Source organism: Mustelus asterias, chromosome 16 (assembly GCF_964213995.1).
Source record: "Mustelus asterias chromosome 16, sMusAst1.hap1.1, whole genome shotgun sequence".
In the NCBI taxonomy this organism is placed as follows: Eukaryota; Metazoa; Chordata; class Chondrichthyes; order Carcharhiniformes; family Triakidae; genus Mustelus; species Mustelus asterias.
Window position 1 is genome coordinate 32,770,672 of NC_135816.1, and position 21,754 is coordinate 32,792,425.

General features: G+C 42.2%; 1 protein-coding gene and 1 non-coding gene across 3 annotated transcripts in view; one reads left to right on the plus strand and one right to left on the minus strand.

Moving 5' to 3' along the window:
* Positions 1-21,754, plus strand: part of ddx46 (DEAD (Asp-Glu-Ala-Asp) box polypeptide 46) — a 52,467-nt gene that overhangs the window by 14,140 nt on the left and 16,573 nt on the right. For both annotated transcript variants that reach the window (XM_078230869.1, XM_078230870.1), the window contains 7 exons: positions 1,557-1,670; positions 1,804-1,969; positions 8,111-8,231; positions 8,328-8,503; positions 9,076-9,197; positions 11,232-11,310; positions 21,653-21,735. In XM_078230869.1, coding sequence (XP_078086995.1) covers positions 1,557-1,670; positions 1,804-1,969; positions 8,111-8,231; positions 8,328-8,503; positions 9,076-9,197; positions 11,232-11,310; positions 21,653-21,735 — 861 coding nt within the window. The remainder of the gene's footprint in view (positions 1-1,556; positions 1,671-1,803; positions 1,970-8,110; positions 8,232-8,327; positions 8,504-9,075; positions 9,198-11,231; positions 11,311-21,652; positions 21,736-21,754) is intronic.
* Positions 17-136, minus strand: trnal-caa (transfer RNA leucine (anticodon CAA)). Its single transcript has 2 exons — positions 99-136; positions 17-62 (listed from the first exon to the last, which is right to left on the minus strand). It is a non-coding gene; the product is annotated as a tRNA-Leu (tRNA).

Below are 21,754 nucleotides of genomic sequence, written 5' to 3' on the forward strand. Positions count from 1 at the left end.
AGAAACAAAATGGAAATGTCTGGAGTGGGATTTGAACCCACGCCCCTAGAAACGGACCAGAATTCAACAGCCTTAACACAAGGCAAGGAATCACACTCCTTGAGTCTGGCGCCTTAGACCACTCGGCCATCCTGACAGCTTGCTTTTGTTTTTCAAACTACAATGGTAGCCTGATTATCTACACCTATTTTCAAGAATATTTGTCAGAAGATCAACAGGAACCAAGGTTTGGTTTTACATTAAACCAGTAAAGATGCAATTCAGTACAAACAATTGTTTTTGTACACAGTGGATTTTGACCCAGATGGTTAAGTTGCTATCCAGTGCTGTAATACCTGATAAAATTTACTGTTCGTACGGCTCAGAAATTCTGAAGTTGGTGGAGTTTTGGTTTCAAGTCCAGGAGACTAGCAGGAGCCATGCTGATTTTTCTTTAATAGCCAGTTGATCCACTGGATTACCCAATCAGAGCCATAAAAAACTCTCATTACATAGAGGGGAATTCTCAGTAGTCCCTGAGCAAAGAACAATACAGCACAGGAACAGGCCCTTCGGCCCTCCAAACCTGTGCCGCTCCCTGGTCCAAACTAGACCATTCTTTTGTATCCCTCCATTCCCACTCCGTTCATATGGCTGTCTAGATAAGTCTTAAACGTTCCCAGTGTGTCCGCCTCCACCACCTTGCCTGGCAGCGCATTCCAGGCCCCCACCACTCTCTGTGTAAAATATGTCCTTCTGATATCTGTGTTAAACCTCCCCCCCCCCACTTCACCTTGAACCTATGACCCCTCGTGAACGTCACCACCGACCTGGGGAAAAGCTTCCCACCGTTCACCCTATATGCCTTTCATAATTTTATACACCTCTGTTAAGTCTCCCCTCATCCACCGTCTTTCCAGGGAGAACAACCCCAGTTTACCTAATCTCTCCTCATAACTAAGCCCCTCCATACTAGGCAACATCCTGGTAAACCTCCTCTGTACTCTCTCCAAAGCCTCCACGTCCTTCTGGTAGTGTGGCGACCAGAACTGGACGCAGTATTCCAAATGCGGCCGAACCAACGTTCTATACATCTGCAACATCAGACCCCAACTTTTATACTCTATGCCCCGTCCTATAAAGGCAAGCATGCCATATGCCTTCTTCACCACCTTCTCCACCTGTGACGTCACCTTCAAGGATCTGTGGACTTGCACACCCAGGTCCCTCTGCATATCTACACCCTTTATGGTTCTGCCATTTATCGTATAGCTCCTCCCTACATTATTTCTACCAAAATGCATCACTTCGCATTTATCAGGATTGAACTCCATCTGCCATTTCTTTGCCCAAATTTCCAGCCTATCCATTCCACTGTAAGTCGATGAGATGCACTAAAAGTTATACCAGTGGTGTGTTGTTTCTGAGGACAAAACATCACGTATTAGTATTTCATGCTCTCAAAATGCAATTCATTAAATGAATAATGCTGCCTTCGTCTTAAGCATCTCTTCTTCAATGTTTCTCACAGTATTTCTGCCCAGCACTCATAATAATACGATGTTTATCGTTTCCAGAAATCAGGTGCAACTGTTATGAAAGTCATGACTGTGGTGACTACCAAAAAACCATACTCTGAAATGGAGAAAAAGAAAGGAGAGCTAATGGAGAATGACCAGGATGCAATGGAGGTAATAAAAAAGGATGCTGGAAACATTGTTTTTTATTTTGTTTGCAGCTTGAAATTCAAATATTAATCCAAGTTCAAACTCCTTTCGTGAGCTGTGTTTACAAACTATTCTTGTCTTTTTTTAAACTGGGCAGTATTCCTCAGAGGAGGAAGAAGTTGACCTTCAGACTGCACTTACAGGGTATCAGACTAAACAGAGGAAGCTACTGGAACCTGTGGATCATGGAAAAATAGAGTATGAAGCCTATCGAAAGAACTTTTACGTTGAAGTCCCTGAACTCGCTAAAATGACTGCCGAAGGTTAGTATTTGCAATGCTACAGGTAGCACTACAGCTAAGATGAGTATTATGCCACGTTTTCCTTTCTGTTTTTGTTAGAAAATAATTGTGAACAGTGATAAGTTGGTGAAAAGACTTGGCTGCAACAGAAATCTACATACTAAAGTTACACGTTTACATCGGTAGTTTTCATTCTAAAAGTGGACTAAGGAATTAGTAATCATTTTGATGATGTTTAAATTTAGAATGGGTATTGAATTATGTTTGCATACCCTGGCCCAAATATCCCCTGCTCTTAAATTCCACTTCATCTGATGACTACAGTTGATCCTGCAATGGTAATCAGCTAACAAGATTCACAAACAGCAGTACAATTTATTCTGGTGGTGTTGGTTGAGGGCTGAATGTTGACCTGGACACTGGAAAACACTCCTTTTTGAACAATCTTGGTAAGAACGTAACTTAAAATGTCAAAACTTGTCACACTGAAAGTAAGCACAGGAAGTGTAGGCCATATGCAAGATGCTTAAGATATCACTGGAAAATCTTCTATGTTACTGCTCACAAGGCATTGGCGGATATAAAGCTTTGTTGTCCCAGTGATCATATGAACAAACTCCCATAGAAGATTTTGTTGGCCCACCGCAATAGTGTGAAAGATAAGTGAGGGAGGGGGAAAAGTCTCATTTCAAATTTTGTAGGTTTTAAATAAAAAGACTCTTTGTTTGCTAAGGCATTTAGAGTTGATGTGTCTTAAATTACACAAGGATAGGTTAGATGTTTGGCGGTTCTTTTTACAGAGCAAGTTGCTGGCTCGTGAGGTGAGTGCTGACTCATACCTTCAAAAGAGAGCAGGCCCATTTCTTGGCTCAGCAGAGATCGCATCTTCTAAAAAGGTAGATGAAATACAAGATAATATAAGCATGAACAACATTGTCTCCTAGACTAGTTATGGATTGCCCAGAGTGTTGGGGGCAGAGAATAATTCTCCAGATTTATTTTTACCCAGAGTGGAAAGGAGTTTAATCTATCCTTTTGCATCTCCCAAGAGTTTGCGTGGCTGCTTGTGGTAGGGACTTTTTGAGTTGATGCACTTTTGATGGCATTTTCTTGCCTGTCATTTTCATCAACAATGTGCATTTGTCAATATGTTCACTTTTAAGTGCCCCTAAAAGATTGATTTTTTTTTTTAAGACTTCATTGCTACCCTATCTGATCTAAGGCTTAGAAAGAGGTTTCTGAAGGCAGAAAGGCTGCTTGCAAGTGTGGATGATGGGTAGGTGATCAAGAGATTGAAGAAGGAGGGAGAGTTCATAAATGGGAGATGCAAAGGGCAAGACAACAGGCTCCAAGCATGAGCATAATTAATGAAGTTATGAATCTAGCAGAGTGAAAATGGTTCCAACACAAACCAGGGACAGATAGGATTGGTGCCTAGGCACAGGCACTAAGCTTCAGGCTAGACCATTCGGGGGTGTGTGTGTGGAACGGGTAAACCACAGTCAAAAATTGAAAAGGTAAAAACTGCATTTGCCCCAGCCTTAGCAATCAAGTGAAAATCCCTACAAAACAGCACAAGCCAGGTGGGAAAACTATATTGAGTGGACAATTGTGATTTGCAATACTGAACCACTTAGTCATTGTATACCATTGATTATAATTTAGTGCCGTTTAGTAATCTGTGTCCAACAACAACAGATCACAGCAACTTTCAATTTGTCAGCACATCCTAAAGTGCTTCACGGCCATAATATGGGAGCATATAGGATCAAGAGTTGACCATTTAGTCTTTTGAGCCTGTTCTGCTATTCAGTGAGCACATGGGTGTTCTGCAACTTAACTCTATTGTACAATATCCCTTCATTTTTTTGGTTAGCAATAACCTATCAATCTCTATTTTGAAATTGATTTAGCATCAGTTGCTACTTGCGGAAGACTTCTGCCACCCTTTGCATGTAGAAGTGTTTCCTAATTGCACTTTTGAAAGGTATAGTTCTAATTTTTAGAGTGAGCTCCCAGTCTTAGACATTCCGACTAGCGGAATTAGTTTATCTCTACCTACCTTACCTGTCTCCTTTTTAATATCTTGCAAATGTCAATCAGTCAACCCTTAAACTTCTAAATTCCACAGAATCCCACTGGTCTGTGTAAGGTCTCCTCGTAATTTAACTTTTGGAATCCAGGTATCATTGTAGTAAATCTGTGCTGCATTCCCTCTGAGGCCATTATATCTTTTGTAAAGTGCGATGATCAGAACTGCTCACAGGTAAAATCTATCCAGGGCTTTGTGTGGTAGTAGTTTGACTTTTGCGTTCTTGTACCGTAATCCTTTAGATATAAAGGCCAGATTTCCATTAGCCTTTTTGATTATTTTCTATATCTGTTCATAACATTTTAATGATGTATGTATCTACATCCTGAGGTCTCTTTGGGCCTCCATCATTTCTATCTATGCTGTTTTTAAGCATGTTTCATTTTTAGACACTTGTAACTGTGGCAGCTGCTTTGCACACAGCAGGATGCGACATTCTGCAGTGAGACAAATAGCCAGATAAGTTGGGGTTTTTTGAAGTTGTGTAGAGTGAAGGATAGATGATGATCTGTGCACAGGGAGCACTTCCTTGCTTTTCTTTCAGTCATGCCATGGTATCCTTCATGGGGCAGTGAGCCTCAGCTTAGTATCTCATAACAAAATGGCATATCTGACATTTGGCTTCATGATTGCATTCTTGCCTTTAATGTAAGGATTAAAAAAAGAAATTAAGTACCATATGTAAAACTTTATAATAATTTAGTTAACATCCCATAATGCACACAAATCGGATCCAGCATTCTGCTTGGCTGGCACCTGGTCTTGGCAAATTCTCCTTTCTTTGGGAGCTACAAAGGGTCAAGAGCAAGTTCCATCTTCTGGGGCAGGGCAGGCAATGTTACAAAGAATTTTTCTTTCCACGGGGAAGAGCCAATAGAAAGTAAATATTTGGTACGTATTGGGTTGATGATGGGCTGCCTTTGAGGGAGAAGCTGGAAGATGCAGAGATTGTTTCTCAGTGGTTGGAGTGGACGTTTTATATTGGATGGGAATTAATTCCTGTCCACCGAAATAGGAATAAGCCCCTTTTTTTTCTGTGGAAGTGAGGGGGGCACAAGCTTTAGATCAGTATTTTATACAAGTAGAAGAGAGGGGCAGGCTGAATTTATATTCAGTGGAGGGTTGGTGGTGAAACAGTCTTTTTTGGTTAAGGATGTCTTTGTACTCAATAGGGACAGGGAGGCGGGGGAAGCTGTTCTCAATGTGGGGGGAAATCTATTCTCTGGGGGTGGGTGGAATATGCGGGGGAAAGCTATTCTCAGTGAGGAGGGGTTGGCAAAAGCTATTCTCATTGTGGGGGGGTCGGGGAAAGCTGTTCTCAGTTGGGGGGGAAGCTGTTCTTGGTGAAGAGGGGGTGGCAAAAGCTATTCACTGTGGACGGGGGGAGTCAGGGGAAAGCTGTTCTCTGGAGGGGATGGGGAAAGCTTGTCAGTGAGGAGGGGGTGGCAAAGCTATTCAGTGTGGGGGTGGTTGGGGAAAGCTCTTCTCAGTAGGGGAGGGGGAAGCTGTTCTCTGTGTGGGGGGAGAAGGGGAAGCTGTTCTCTGGGGGGGGGGAGAGGGGGAAGCTGTTCTCTGGGGGGGGTAGGGGGAAGCTGTTCTCTGTGTGGGGGGGAGGGGAGAGGGGGAAGCTGTTCTCTTGGGGGGGGGAGAGGGGGAAGCTGTTCTCTTGGGGGGGAGAGAGGGGGAAGCTGTTCTCTGTGGGGGGGAGGGAAGGGGAGAGGGGGAAGCTGTTCTCTGTGGGGGGGAGGGAAGGGGGGGAAGGGGAGAGAGGGAAGCTGTTCTCTTGGGGGTCGGGGGGAGAGAGGGGAAGCTGTTCTCTGTGGGGGGGAGGGAAGGGGAGAAGGGGAAGCTGTTCTCTGTGGGGGGGAGGTCGGGGGGGGAAGGGGAGGGGGGAAGCTGTTCTCTGGGGGGGGGTAGGGGGAAGCTGTTCTCTTGGGGGGGGAGGGGGAAGCTGTTCTCTTGGGGGGGGGAGGGGGAAGCTGTTCTCTTGGGGGGGGGGGAGAGGGGGAAGCTGTTCTCTGTGGGGGGGGAGGGAAGGGGAGAGGGGGAAGCTGTTCTCTGTGGGGGGAGGTCGGGGGGGGGGAAGGGGAGAGGGGGAAGCTGTTCTCTTGGGGGTCGGGGGAGAGAGGGGGAAGCTGTTCTCTGTGGGGGGGAGGGAAGGGGAGAAGGGGAAGCTGTTCTCTGTGGGGGGGAGGTCGGGGGGAGAGGGGGAAGCTGTTCTCTAGGGGGGGAGAGGGGGAAGCTGTTCTCTGGGGGGGAGGGGGGGGAAACTGTTCTCTGTTTTGGGAGGCAGTGAAGCGTGGCGGAAGAAATGGGATGGTTGTTGTGATTTTTTTAAATGCTCCTAGGTGGGGGCCGGTGATTCTTTGAATCTTGGGGGGATAGAGGAGATTCACCAGTATGCTGCCTGGAATGGAACATTTAAGTTATGAAATTAGGTTGGATGGGCTTGGGTGTTTTCATTGGACCAGGGAAGCCTGAGGGGTACAAGATTATGAGGGGCAAGGACAGAGTGGATAAGAATTGGCTGTTCCCCTTAGTTGAAGGGTCATTCACAAGGGGACACAAATTCAAGGTGAGGGGCAGCTGGTTTGTGGGGGTTGTGAGGAAAAGCTTTTTTTACCCAGAGGGTCTGGAATGTGCTGTCTGGGCAGGTGGTAGGGGTGTGTTGCCTGAAATCCTTTAAAAATTACCTGGATGAGCACCTGGCAATGGCTGTGGGCCAAGTGCTGGTAAATGGGATTAGGTGGGAGGTCAGGTGCTTCACACGTATCAGTGCAGATTCGATGGGTCAAAGGCCTCTTCTGCACTGTATGATTCTATGATATCTGCTGTATATGTGATTGAGGTAGTTTCAATTCATAGGCCAGGTTGGAGCTGATTTCTGGACTGTGTGCATGGGATGAATTTGGGCAATTGGGCTGCAATGAGCATTCCCCACGGTGAGAACCATTGATACAGTTCAGGACTGTCACACAGCATTCATGTCGACCACATTGTAATTATTGATCACATTGCATTGCATTCACAGTATTATATCTGTAGGCATGATATTGTTGAAATTCAAATATCATTAAAAAGTTTACAATGTCATGGTTCATGTACAATAGCTTCTGAACTGTTTTTGATTTGCAAAATAAATAATATGTCCAATGTATTTTATATGAGCAGACTAATTAATTGAACCAGACCTTGCCATCAAAATGTCATAGTACTTAAATAAATTGTCATTTAAGACTGAGTAGCACCTGATGAACAAAGAACAATACAGCACAGGAACAGGCCCTTCGGCCCTCCAAGCCCACGCCGCTCCCTGGTCCAAACTAGACCATTCTTTTGTATCCCTCCATTCCCACTCCGTTCATGTGGCTATCTAGATAAGACTTAAACGTTCCGAGTGTGTCCGCCTCAACCACCTTGCCCGGCAGCGCATTCCAGGCCCTCACCACCTTCTGTGTAAAATACGTTAAAATGGTTAGCTTTCTCTTGTTTCTATGGTAACCCTGACTATATGACATAATGCCACAATTTGACCTTTCCTCAGCAGTTGTAATTTGTGTTCTGGTTAGTTAGTTGGCTGTTTATCATGATGCTCTAAACATTGTAACTCTCTTCAAAAAGTAACTTGCATTGCTTTAGAATATGGTCTGAATTGGAATTGAAACGTACTTTTTTGCCCTGTCCCAACAAGTAGAAGGCAGTGGCAAGTCGCCACTTACAGAAACTGCCAAGAGAACAGCTCACGTGCTATGCCTTCCAAGATCTGCAATAAATTGGTCAAACATGTACAAAAGAATAAAACAATTTACATGTATAGAATGCCTTCTTTAAAGTAGAAGAATGTTCCCAAAACACTTTGTAGGGATGTCAGGAAATTGAGAGAGGTATTTGAGGGATGTTGAAGCGTCCTCATCAAACTGAAATGTTTGTTCTGTTTCCCTTCACAGATACTGCTTGAACTGCTGAGTATTTCTAATATTTTCTGTTTTTATTTCAGGTTTTCAACATCAGTATTTTTCTGATGAAGTAGCTGTACTTTTGCAGTTTCATGTTTTTGTGTTGCTTTACAGAAGTGACTGCCTACAGATTGGAGTTGGAGGGAATTGCCGTGCGTGGCAAAGGCTGTCCGAAACCAATAAAATCTTGGGTGCAATGTGGGATCTCTATGAAGATATTAAGCTCATTGAAAAAGTGAGTATTTTCTAAAACATTAAACCGTCGAAATGATTTTATAAATGCATTTGCTTCTCTAAATTCACCAGAAAATGTATTGTTCTCTAACCTTAGGCAAGGATATGAGAAGCCAACACCAATTCAAGCACAGGCAATTCCTGCCATCATGTGTGGACGCGATGTAATTGGAATTGCTAAGACTGGAAGTGGGAAGACCATAGCTTTTCTTTTACCGATGTTCCGACACATCATGGATCAGAGGCCACTTGAGGAAGCAGAAGGTCCTGTTGGTGAGTATTTAGTCTTGCGTGCTCTCCGATGCCAGAGCACTGCACTCCAGCATCAGAATTATGCAACTCCTGATATGCTGATTCCGTTTGAGATTGAATTGTCTCCGTGTACCTCTTGTTCTTGCCATTGACGTGATTCACTTTCTGTTCTTGAGCAAACATGCATGGCCAGTAAATTGGAACATTTTGAGAAAAACGGGAAAGATTTGTTTTCCCTAACTGGGGCTCAATTACCAGGAGGCATAGATTTAAGTTGATTGGTAGAGGGATTAGAGGGGGCATGAGAAAAAATCTTTTTCACACAGAGGGTGGTGGGCATCTGCCTAATTTGGTGCTTGAGGCTGAAATGTTCGACTCATTTAAATGGTACCTGGATCTGTATCTGAAATGCTGTAACCTGCAAAGAGGCTTTGGACCAGGTGCTGGAAAATGAGGTAAAATGAGCACCTAGTTTCATTTTTCCTATTTATTTGGCTGGTGCAAACATATGGGCTGAATGGCCTCTTTCTGCACGATAGCATTTTAATGCACTTTTGTATTATCAAACATTTTAATTTTTCTTTTGTTTTCAGCACTCATCTCCACTCCAACCCGGGAGCTGGCCCTTCAGATTACTAAAGAATGTAAGAAGTTCTCAAAGGCTCTTGGACTAAGGGTAGTGTGTGTTTATGGCGGAACTGGAATAAGTGAACAGGTAATTATTTTCTGCCAGCTTTTGCTGTTCTAAGCTGAAAGCAGCAATTCATGTGGGTCCTGTGCACCACCTGCACCTAACCCAATGTAATCCTAGAATTGAGTCCCAGACCCACTGAATTATTTTTTTAAAAATCTATAATTATTGGAGTCAAATTGTTGTTACGGATCCTAATGTAGTGAAATTCTGACTTCTTGTAACAAATTGAAATCTCATTCAAATGGTTTTGACAAGGTAGTTATTAGAATTGCAAGTCATTTTTTAAAAACTGTTGACCATCAGTGCAATAATGATAACAAGAAATGCTGGAAACACGGGTCACAGAGCAACTGTGGAGTGCAAAGTAGGACTCTTGTTTCAGGTGTGTTGCCTTCTGTTTCTGATGGAAGATAATTCACTTGAAATGTTAATCCTACCTTCCTCACCACAAGTACTGGCTGATCTGCTGAATGTTTCTAGGATTTTCTGGGTTTGTATTTCCAATATCTGCGGTGTTTTGCTTTTTATCCATCAGTCCTATTTTCATTTCCCGCATTAATCAACAGTCAGAAATGTGTCATGTAATAATGTAATATAGATTTGGGATGTAAGAACTTAGATTTGTGGTATTACAACTTTAGTGTTTAACCAATAATGAGGTGCCCTGGCATAATACACAGCAATAGTATTTTTTAGTAGATCCATGCATAAGATCTTACAGCCTTTATTTTTAAATAGAGTTATTTTCTAAAAATAACTATTCAATAAATGGCTACCTCGTCGGAGCCACCAGCTTTTGGTATTTGAGATTCTCGGTGCTTAGTTGACATATTAATGCTCAGCTTTGCCCCTTTGCTAACAGTGAAGTTTAAGTGCTGGAAGCTAATCTTGAGCTTGGGAAGTTGCATGGAGATGGTGGGCCTGATCAGAACATCAGGTACTAGAGTGAGACTTGAGGGAGAAAAACAAGTTTATTTGTGGTTTTTGGGAGAGGAAAGCATTGACATTCTGAAGTGGCATCTAAAAATCCATTAAAAAATTATTGATAATTTCTAAATGTTAGTTATATAGTAGGGTTTGTTTTGAGTGAAAGGTAGTTCTTCCATTAGTCGTCAAGCTCTAGCTATGTAATTGTCTTCTTGTAGAAATCTCAGGCCGAATTTAATGTTCTCAACTTGTATAATCAAGTACATCACTGGGCAGAAAGGTCATTTTATCATTATACGATTGTAACTACTTTGCTGGGGTTTTAAAAATATACACTGGGGATAAAATGGTTCTCAGAATATTGGTATGTTCGTATATGTTACAAGGGTAGGCATGAATGTGGAGTTGAGGTTAAAATCAGAGCAGCCATAATATTTAATAGTGGAGCAGGCTAAAAGGACTGATTGGTCTACCCCGCTTCGTAAGCTTGTATTAAGTTTGGCTCAAACTATAATATTGTACGGGTATAGTATCTCAAATCTGGCAGCTTTTGACACTTGAGGCTGTCGAAGTTTTTGGATATTGCCAGATTTCAGGCATTGGGCAGTTTGAGTCAAATGAGGTGGGGTCATGGGTCATTTGAAGCGTAGAACGGGGTCAAGGTTCACCTGGAGCATGAAATAGAGTAGTATGTGAAGTGGCAGAGGAAATAACTACTCTGGAGCCATGCTATGTCAATGCAGCACCTAGGTGAATTGTCCAGGTAATTTTATTTTTTATTTTATTTTTAATTAAAATTGATATTTGGACCATTAAAATGTGTCTGGTGTTTGGACAGTTCCAGGATTTGGGAGATTGTATTTGTACAAATAACTTCTTTACCAAATTTTAAATTATGTAACAATTTAGGATATACTTCCATCTATAAAATGATTATAGATATGACTTCATGTGTTTTAAATCTCTTATGGCAATCTGTCTTAATAGATACATTTGTTTGTGTGCAAGCAATAATAAGTCGAGAAGTTTCTTCCAAACAAGATCAGCTGAATGAATGACTGAATCCTAATTCTTAATAACTTGTTTAATATTACATGTTTTAAAAATATCTTTTATTTCTTAATCCAGATTGCTGAACTAAAGCGAGGAGCAGAGATTATAGTTTGTACACCGGGCCGCATGATAGACATGCTTGCAGCCAATAATGGTAAGTAAAGGGAGTTGTAAACATGTTGAGCACTTGCTATACTTTACGCTTAATCATTTAGCGACTGTTAAGCATACATGGAAGCCACTTAAAGCGGAATGTTGGGGAGAGCACTTCAAAAGGAGAAAGTACCCTCTATATGTTTTCCAGAGTTTACATTTTTTTAAGCAGTGAAGGATTCCTATGTAGAGCCTAGGTGATAGTCGATTAAGTGGCTAGCTCCACTGGTGCAATATGGAATGAATTCTGGAGAAAGCACCTACTATTCAACATTCATTTTAACGCTTTTACAGATTTGATGCTAACTAAGGCGCACATTTTGTTACTCCCTCCCCCTACAAAGAAAGTCTTTACATCAGTTTTTTTCAACCAATGGTTTCCTGGGTTCTGCAGAGGAGTCTTACTGCTGTTGTTGAGTGGTAGAACCTGTTTCAGGCGCAGTATTATGGGAGTGAGCACTTCTCTCAATATAGGCAGCTTCTCTTAACATCAGTGCACTTCTGTATCTAAAAAAATCATTAGCAGCATGCTTTAATTCTAGATTATCAACTACAAACAAATTTTCAAGACAGAACATTCTAATTTGGGTCAATTTAAAATAAAAATTCTTTGTCTTACTACACAGCAAGTGGATTCTTCACTTATTGATATATTTTCATTTTAGAGTCTGAATAGTTTCAACGTTTGTTTTAGGCAATGTTAATTCATTATCAGTCCTACATTTAGTAGAGAATTAAGTTTTAAAACGGTAGACCATTCAGTCTATTGAGCAGCATGGAGTGCTGCTTGGACTGCAATAGAGTGTACCAGTTGGACTTTGGTGACTGACGGAATTTAAGGGTTAAATTATAGATTAATTTTTATCTGAAGTCTAGTTTTTAATTTAACAATTTAATTAAAAGTTGCTCTTTGGTTTGGAAGAAGGTGAGTCTTGGCTTTAAAACAGGGAGGATACAGGCTCTGCTTGCAGCTGCAACTAGTTAAATAACTGGCTTAAACAGGTTTGCAGAGGCTACATTCAGTTGAGTATGAAAGTAAGAAAATGCTGCCTTTGTCAGTATAGTATGACAGTTGGAATATCGTGACTGAGGACGTTTGGTGAGGAGGGAGCTCGGTGATCCTTTCCTTTTCTACCTTTCCTCAGGAAGAGGAGTGACAGCCTTGGTCAGTAGGACCTGGTGAGTATTTCAACTGCCCCTAAAGCAAATCATGGCAGTGCAGCTCGGCCATGTGGAATGCTCCTCTTGTGCGATGTGGGAAGTCAGGGACACGTCCAGTGTCCAGGATGACCATGTGTGCAGGAAGTGTTTCCAGCTGCAGCTCTTCAAATCCACGTTTTGGAGCTGGAGTTGTGGAATCACTGTGGAGCATCGACAAGGATGCGATCTTTGTGAATAGCAAGTGAGGTGGTCACACCGCAGGTAAAGAATGCACAGGCAGAAGTGGAATGGGTGACCGCCAGACAGAACAAAAGCACTAGGCTGGTAGTGCAGGAGCCCACTGTTGGGGAAAGTGGTTTATCTGGGGAATATAGCAAGAGTCAGGTATGTGGCACCATGAGTGGCTCAGCTGCAAGGGGTGGGGAGGGAGAAGAGTGGGCAGCAACAGTGATAGAGGACTCTAACATTAGGAGAAGAGTGGCTGCTTACATAATACCAGGATGGATGTTGCCTCCCTGGTGCCAGGGGGTCAAGGATGTCACTGAGTCGCTGCAGGATGTTCTGAAGGGGGAGAGTGAACAGCCAGAGGTTAAGGTCTATATTGGTACCAAAAACGTAAGTAAGTAGATGGATGAGGTTCTGAAAGCCAAATATAGAGAAATAGGAAATAAGTTAAAAAGCAGGACTTAATCTCAGAATTACTTCCAGTGCCATGTGCTAGTGAGAGCAGGAGTAGGAGAATAGACCAGGTGAATGTGTGGAGAGAGGGTAAAGAAGGAAGGGATTGGGGGAAGGCTAACTATAGGCAGGAATTTGTGGCGGTTGATTGGGAGAGGCTGTCTGGGGGTAAGACCATGTCTGGCATGTGGGAGTCTTTTAAGGAACAGTTGATAAGGCTGCAGGACAGGCATGTGCCCGTAAAAAGGAAGGATAGGAAAGGTAGGATTCGAGAGCCGTGGATAACCAGGGAAATTGAGGACCTGATCAAAAAGAAAAGAGAGGCGTACGTTAAGTCCAGGCAACTGAAAACAGATGGAGCTCTGGAGGAATACAGAGAGAGTGGGAAAGAACTCAAACGGGGAGTTAGAAGGGCAAAAAGAGGTTACAAAATGTTCTTGGCAGATAGGATTAAGGAGAATCCTAAGGCATTTTATTCCTATGTTAGGAACAAAAGAGTTGAAGTCGGACCTCTCAGGGACAAAGGAGGGTAATTATGCTTAGAACCCAAGGGAACAGGGGAGATCCTAAATGAATACTTTGCATCGATATTCACAAAGGAGAGGGACTTGTTGACTGGGAGTGTCTCAGAGGGAGGTGTTGACCCATTAGAGAGAATCTCCATTACAAGGGAGGAAGTGTTAGGTTTTTTAGGTAACATTAAAACTGACAAATCCCCAGGGCCTGATGGCATCCATTCTAGACTGCTCAGGGAGACAAGAGATATAATTGCTGGGCCTCTGACGGAAATCTTTGTCTCTTCATTGGACACAGGTGAGGTCCCTGAGGATTGGAGGATAGCGAATGTGGTACCGTTATTTAAGAAGGGTAGCAGGGATAACCTGGGTAATTATGGGCCAGTGAGCTTGACGTCAGTGGTAGGGAAGTTGTTGGAGAGGATTCTTAGAGACAGGCTGTATGTGCATTTAGAACGGAACAATCTCATTAGTGACAGCATTGTTTTGTAAGAGGGAGGTCGTGCCTTACCAATTTGGTGGAGTTTTTTGAGGAAGTGACAAAAACGGTTGACAAAGGAAGGGTCGTGGATGTCGTCTATATGGATTTCAGTAAGGCATTTGACAAAGTCCCTCATGGCAGGTTGGTTAAGAAGGTTAAGGCTCATGGGATACAAGGAGAGGTGGCTAGATGGGTAGAAAACTGGCTTGGCCACAGGAGACAGAGGGTATCAGTCGAAGGTTCTTTTTCCAGCTGGAGGTTTGTGACCAGTGGTGTTCCGCATGGCTCTGTACTGGGACCTCTGCTATTTGTGATATATATAAATGATTTGGAAGAAGGTGTAACTGGTGTAATCAGCAAGTTTGCAGATGACACGAAGATGGCTGGACTTGCGGATAGCGATGAACATTGTCGGACAATACAGTAGGATATAGATAGGCTGGAAAATTGGGCGGAGAAATGGCAGATGGAATTTAATCCAGATAAATGCAAAGTGATGCATTTTGGAAGAACTAATGTAGGGGGAAGTTATACAATAAATGGCAGAGCCATCAAGAGTATAGAAACACAGAGGGACCTAGGTGTGCAAGTCCACAAATCCTTGAAGGTGGCAGCAGAGGTGGAGAAGGTGGTGAAGAAGGCATATGGTATGCTTGCCTTTATAGGACAGGGTATAGAGTATAAAAGCTGGAGTCTGATGTTGCAGCTGCATAGAACGCTGGTTAGGCCACATTTGGAGCACTGCGTCCAGTTCTGGTCGCCGCACTACCAGAAGGACATGGAGGCTTTAGAGAGAGTGCAGAGAAGGTTTACCAGGATGTTGCGTGGTATAGAGGATCTTAGCTATGAGGAGGGATTGGGTAAACTGGGCTTGTTCTCCCTGGAAAGACGGAGAATGAGGGGAGACCTAATAGAGGTGTACAAAATTATGAAGGGTATAGCTTTTTCCCAGGTCGGAGGTGACGATCACGCGGGGGTCACGGGCTCAAGGTGAGAGGGGCGAGGTATAACTCCGATATCAGAGGGACGTATTTTACACAGAGAGTGGTGGGAGCCTGGAATGCGCTGCCAAGTAGGGTGGTGGAGGCAGACACGCTGGCATCGTTTTAAGACTTAGCTGGATAGTCACATGAGCAGTCTGGGAATCATAGAAACCCTACAGTGCAGAAGGAAGCCATTCGGCCCATCGAGTCTGCGCCGACCACAATCCCACCCAGGCCCTACCCCCACATATTTACCCGCTAATCCCTCTAACCTACACATCCCAGGACTCTAAAGGGCAATTTTTAACCTGGCCAATCAGCCTAACCTGCACATCTTTGGACTGTGGGAGGAAACCGGAGCACCCGGAGGAAACCCACACAGACACGAGGAGAATGTGCAGATTCCACACAGACAGTGACCCGAACCGGGAATCGAACCCGGGACCCTGGAGCTGTGAAGCAGCAGTGCTAACCACTGTGCTAACGTGCCGCCCAAATGGAGGGATACAAACGAATGGTCGAGTTGGACCAAGGAGCGGCACAGGCGTGGAGGGCCTAAGGGCCTGTTTCCTGTGCTGTACTGTTCTTTGTTCTTTGATTTGGATTCCTGAGATGGGACCTGTACAAGCTGGATGAGTTGCACCCTTGCAGCATTGAGACCAATATCCTTGCAGGGATATTTGCTAGTTCTGTTGGGAAAGGTTTAAACTAGAGTGACAGGGTATATGTGTGGGGTTGCGGGAATAGGGCCTGGGTAGGATTGTGGTCGGTACAGACTTGATGGGCCGAATGGCCACCTCCTGCACTGTAGGGATTCTATGACGGGAGGTAAAGCTAAGCGGAGAGACACAAGAGAGCAAAACAAAGATAGAAATGAAAGACCGGAATATAGAAGGTGAAGGAAATCAGGGCTAGCAGCAAATAAAGCTGCAGCATAAAAAGCATGTAAAAATGTTAAGACGATAAGTCTAAAGGCACTGTATCTGAATGCACGGAGCATTCACAATAAGGTAGACTATTTAAAAGCTTAAATTGGTCTACACTGATACAAAATGACTGATTATGGAGACATAGCTGCAGGTTGACCAAGGCTGGAACTGAATATCCAAAGGTATTTGATATTTTGGAAGGACAGACAAAAATGGAAAGGAGGTGGGATCGTGGTGTTGGTTAAGGATGAAATCAATGCAATAGTGAGAGAGGCTTAGAAAATCTAGATGTAGAATCAGTCAAAGTAAAGTTTGTATAGTTTATTTATTAGTCACAAGTAGGCTTACATTAACACTGCAATTAAGTTACTGTGAAAATCCCCTATTCACCACACTCTGGCGCCTGTTTGGGTACACTGAGGGAGAATTTAGCATGGTCAACGCACCTAACCAACATGCCTTTCAAACTGTGGGAGGAAACTGGAGCACCCGGAGGAAACCCATTCAGATACGGGGAGAACATGCAGACTCCACACAGACAGTGACCAAAGCTGAGAATCGAATCTGGGTCTCTGGTGCTGTGAGGTAGCAGTGCTAACCACTATGCCACCGTGCCGCCCTAACGACAAGGGACAGAAAACATTAGTTGGAGTTATCTATCAGCCACTAATTAGTTGTGGTAATGTAGAGGATGGCATGAAACAGGAAATTAGAGTGCGTGTAACAAGGTTGCTACAGTAATCATGGCTTGACTTTAACCTGCATATAGATTGGGCAAATCAAATTAGCAACAATACTGTGGCAAATGAATTCCTGGAGTGTGCACGACATGGTTTTTTAGACCAGCATGATGAGGATCCAACGAGGGAACATACTGTCCTAGATTTGGTGTTAGGTAATGAGAACAGGTTAATTAGTAATCTTGTTGTGTGGGGTTCTTTAGGGAACAGTAACCATTACATGATAATGAACATGAAAAAAACTTCATTAGGGTAGAAAGTGAAGTAGTCCAATCTGAAACTAGGGTCCTAAATCTAAACAAAGGAAACAATGAAGGTATGAGGTGTGAGTTGGCTAAGGTAGATTGGAGAACTTTAATATTAGGCATGGTGGTGGATAGGCAATGGCTAATATTTAAGGACCGAATGTATGTATTGCAACAGTTGTACATTCCTTTCTGATGCAAAAATACAACAAGCAAAACAGCCCAATCATGGTTTACAAAAGAAATTATAGATAGTATTAGATCCAAAGAGGTGTCATATAAAGTTGCTAGAAAAAGTAACAAACCTGAGGATTGGGAGAACCAAAAGATTGATAAAGAGGGGAAAATAGAGTATGAAAGTAAACTTGTAAGTGACATAAAAACGGATTGTAAAGGCTTCTATAAGTATATAAAGAAGATTAGTGAAGACAAATGCCCCTTGCAGTCTGAAACGGAAATTTATGAGAGGGAATGAGAAAATGGCAGAGCAGTTAAACAACTACTTCAGTTCTGTCTTCATGGAGGAAGACACAAATAACTCCTCAGGACTGCTAAGAAATCAAGGGTCTAATGAGAAGGAGGAATTGAAGAAAATTAATATTACTAGAAAAATAGTGCTGGAGAAATTAATGGGACTGAAAGTTGATAAGTTCCCAGGGCCTGATAATCTACATCCCAGCATACTAAAAGAGGTGACCATGGAAATAGTGGTTGCGTTGGTTGTCGTCATCCAAAATTCTGTAGACTTTGGAAGAGCCTGGGTAGATTGGAAGATGGCAAATATAACCCTGCTGTTTAAAAAAGAAGGGACAAAGCAGGGAATCATAGACTGTTTAGTCTACTATCAGTAGTAGAGAAAATACTAGAGTTTATTCTCAAGGATGTACTAACAGACACTTAGAAAATATCAACGGGATTAGAGAAAGTCAACATATGAAAGAGAAATCATGTTTGACAAACCTACTGGAATTCTTTGAGCGCATAACTAGTAAAATAGATAAGGGTGAACCAGTGGATGCAGTATATTTGAATTTTCAGTAAGTCCCACGTAAGAGATTCGTGTGCAAAATTAAAGTGCCTAGGATTGGGGCTAATATATTGGCATGGATTGAGAATTGGTTAGCAAACAGGAAACGGAGAGTAGGAATAAATGGGCCTTTTTCAAAGTTGCAAGCAGTGACTCGTGGGGTCCCACATGAATCAGTGTGTGTGACCTCAGCTAATCACAATATACACCAATGATCTGGATGTCGGAGCCAGAAAGTAATATTTCCAAGTTTGCTGACGACACAAAACATGGTGAGAATGTGAGTGCTGAGAAGGGTGTTAAGAGGCTTCAAGATGATTTTGACAAGTTGAGTGAATGGGCAAATTCATGGCAAAAGCTGTATAATGTGGATAAATGTGACGTTATCCACTTCAGACAGAGAAACGTAATGGCGGAGTATTATTTCAATGGTGATAAATTGGGAAATTTTAACGTACAGAAATTTTGACTTACTGAAAACAAGCCTCTTGTTAGTTGTTTAATTGTTCACCATTTGCAACTGGATGTGCTGTTTTGTAGTGCTTCAATCGGATCCATTGATGTGGGATTGCTTAGCCCTTTAGGTGGAAATCAGCATGATTTATGGAGGCTCCATAAATATTCTTGTCCTCGATGATGGGGGAGGCCAGCACATTATTGCAAAAGACCAGGCTGAAGCGTTTGCAACCACCTTCAACCAGAGGTTCGGTGAATGATCCAACTTGGCCTCCTCCTGAATTCCCCAGCAACACAGATGCCAGTCATCAGCCAATTTGATTCACTCCATGTGATATCAAGAAATAGCTGACAAGACTGGAAAAGAGTTATAGAAATCATAGAAAACCTACAGTACAGAAAGAGGCCATTCGGCCCATCGAGTCTGCACCGACCACACTCCCACCCAGGCCCTACCCCCATACCCCTACATATTTTACCCGCTAATCCCTCTAATCTATGCATCCCAGGACACTAAGGGGCAATTTTAGCATGGCCAATCAACCTAACCCGCACATCTTTGGACTGTTGATGGACCCTGACAAGGTTACAGCAATAGTACTGAAGCTTTGAGCTCCACAACTAGCTGTGTCCCTAGCCTATGTTTGCCCTGTTGCCATGAGACTTCATTGGGTCTGGAGGTGTTGAGGACTCCCAGGATAGCTCCTTCCTGACAGTATGCCACGATGTTGCCACCTCTGGTGGGTTTGTCCTGCCGGTGGGACAGAACATGTCCAGGAATGCTGATGTTGGTTTCTGGGAAATTGTCTGTAAGGTATAAATTCGATGAATATGACTGTGTCAGGCTGATGCTTGACTAGTCTGTGGGACAGACCTCCCAATTTTGACACATGTCCCTAGATGTCAGTATGAAGGGCTTGAAGATTCAAAAGGGCAGGATTTGACATTTCTAGTGCCTTGGTTGATAGCATGTTGTTCATCCGGATTCATTCATTTTAGATTTTAAAATGCTATAGCAAGTTGTTTGAGGAATGTGTTTAAAATATCAGATTTATTCTGCTGGCAGCTAGTGCGTCTGGTAAACATTTGGCTCAAGGGTGTGGAAGCAAGTTAATTAATTTTCAGCGAGGAATTTGTTATTTAGATGACAGGGTCATACGATAAACTGGGTCTGTAGCAAAGAGAAAAAGGAGCTTTTGCAGTTTTAGAGGGGCAGTTCTAGCTGGGAGTCAGCTGAAGTCAGTGGTCTCCGAACTGCTCTAAAACTAATTTTCTCTCTGAAAGCTTCAAGACTTAACACAATTTATAGCAAGTATATTTAAGATTGCTAACTACATTTAAAGTGGCATTTAAGTCTCTAAGAGGAATGTTGCTTACTTGGAATTGAAACAATCATAAGCTAGAAAGTAAAGTTACTTCCTTTCCATTTTAAATATTGTTCAACTGTTAATAGTTAAGCTGCTTCATTTGTTAAGAGTTCTATTTAATTTTATTAAATAAAGTTTCTTTTACTATAAAAGATCCCGAATTTGTTAATGGAATCATTCTTGGAAGGAATATCCTTTCCTCACACTAATGCCAGAATAGAAAAATTGTTCTGGTCTAGTCGAGCATCCTAATGTAACTTGGGGTTCTGGCCCAGCACCCCAACAAAAGTTACCGTGGCAATTGGTTAATGTTTCCTCATCAACTCAAGTGACCTTGTATCTTCACCTGTGCCTCTCAGTATTTGAAGGAGCTACAACATATTTTCTCTCAATTTTCATTCCATAGCATATACAAGTTAATTGATTCTGCTGTGTTGGCTTGAATTACAAGGGTCATAATCACCCTTGCCATTTTTTCTTTGAGCCTACCCATTGCATTCAAAATGAGACTGACCCCAAATTGTGTGCAATTTCAAATGTGGCCTCACCAGTGAGCTATACAAAGTTAAAATAAATTTAGCCAAAATGAAATTCCTTTGCGATACACACTGATTAACTTTGTCGATAGCTTTATACAGCAAGAAAGTGGCCAATAGCTTCCCTTTAATTGGTTTTCTTTTCCATCTTGCTGTGTAGTAAGACTGCACAAATCTACCAAAATTTAAGCTTTTCGCAGGAGCTACTTACAAAATTATTGTGCTTTAAAATAAAAATCAATTAAATCACATTGATACAAAAGAAAACTGCTGTGGGTATATGTGGATTTATAGGTAGTTCGTTATGACTTCATTGTAACACCTAATATGTTTTATATCAGACATGATTGCATGAGAAAGTATACAGTTTAATATTAGACAAATACTGTATGATATTGAATATCACTTTACTAAACTGTCAACATTATTTGACCCATACGGAGAAAGTTTCCTCAAGAAATTTGATTTGGGCATGCAAGACTTAACCCATCAGAGGTAGGTCCATAATAAAGTTGTGCAGTATCCTGTTACTGAACTTGTGGCTCCTTGTAAATGTATCATTCTTTGCAGAATATAAGCTCTACTTATATTGGAACATTTTTCAATTGTTTTTTTCCACTTCATTTAGAGTTTTAATGTTCTTGTATTCAGATACTTAGAAAGTATAAAATTGAGCATACAGCAGCTCCTCAGTACTTCACTAGTTAAGACTCTAGAGGAGATATGCTGTCACGTAGCATAAAATACACTGACTAATAGCTATAGCAAAATCCCTGTCTTCCACACATGCGGCGTAATCTCTAATATGTTCTTTTTCTAGGTGAATGCTGAGACTTGTCAGATAATGGCTGATGTGGCTCCTTGCTTCATCTCAGTCTAAAATTGTATGATGGGTGTTTGTTTGAAGAGGGCTATTTTGTGAATTTTGCAGGTTCTGCTTGCCTTGATGGTATACAAGAGAAGAGTTAGAAAACATGGGCAACTGTTCTCACACAGTATTGTACCCAATGTATAACCTGTACCTAAGAATGTAATATCTGTACGAAGACAAGACAAAGTAGAAAACAGAATTATAGTCAAGAAAATATGGACCAAGTTGCTGCTTAATTTGGGAAGGTGTTTTTTTTTTTAGTTTTAGTATATAAAATCAGTTGAAATTATTTAAGGATTGCTGAATGTTTGCACAGGGCACTTATTAAAATTACGCTCTTGCTTTTTTTTTTAGGTCGTGTAACAAATTTTCGCAGAGTTACCTATGTTGTACTTGATGAAGCAGATAGAATGTTTGACATGGGTTTTGAGCCCCAGGTAAGCATTTTGAAGAAAA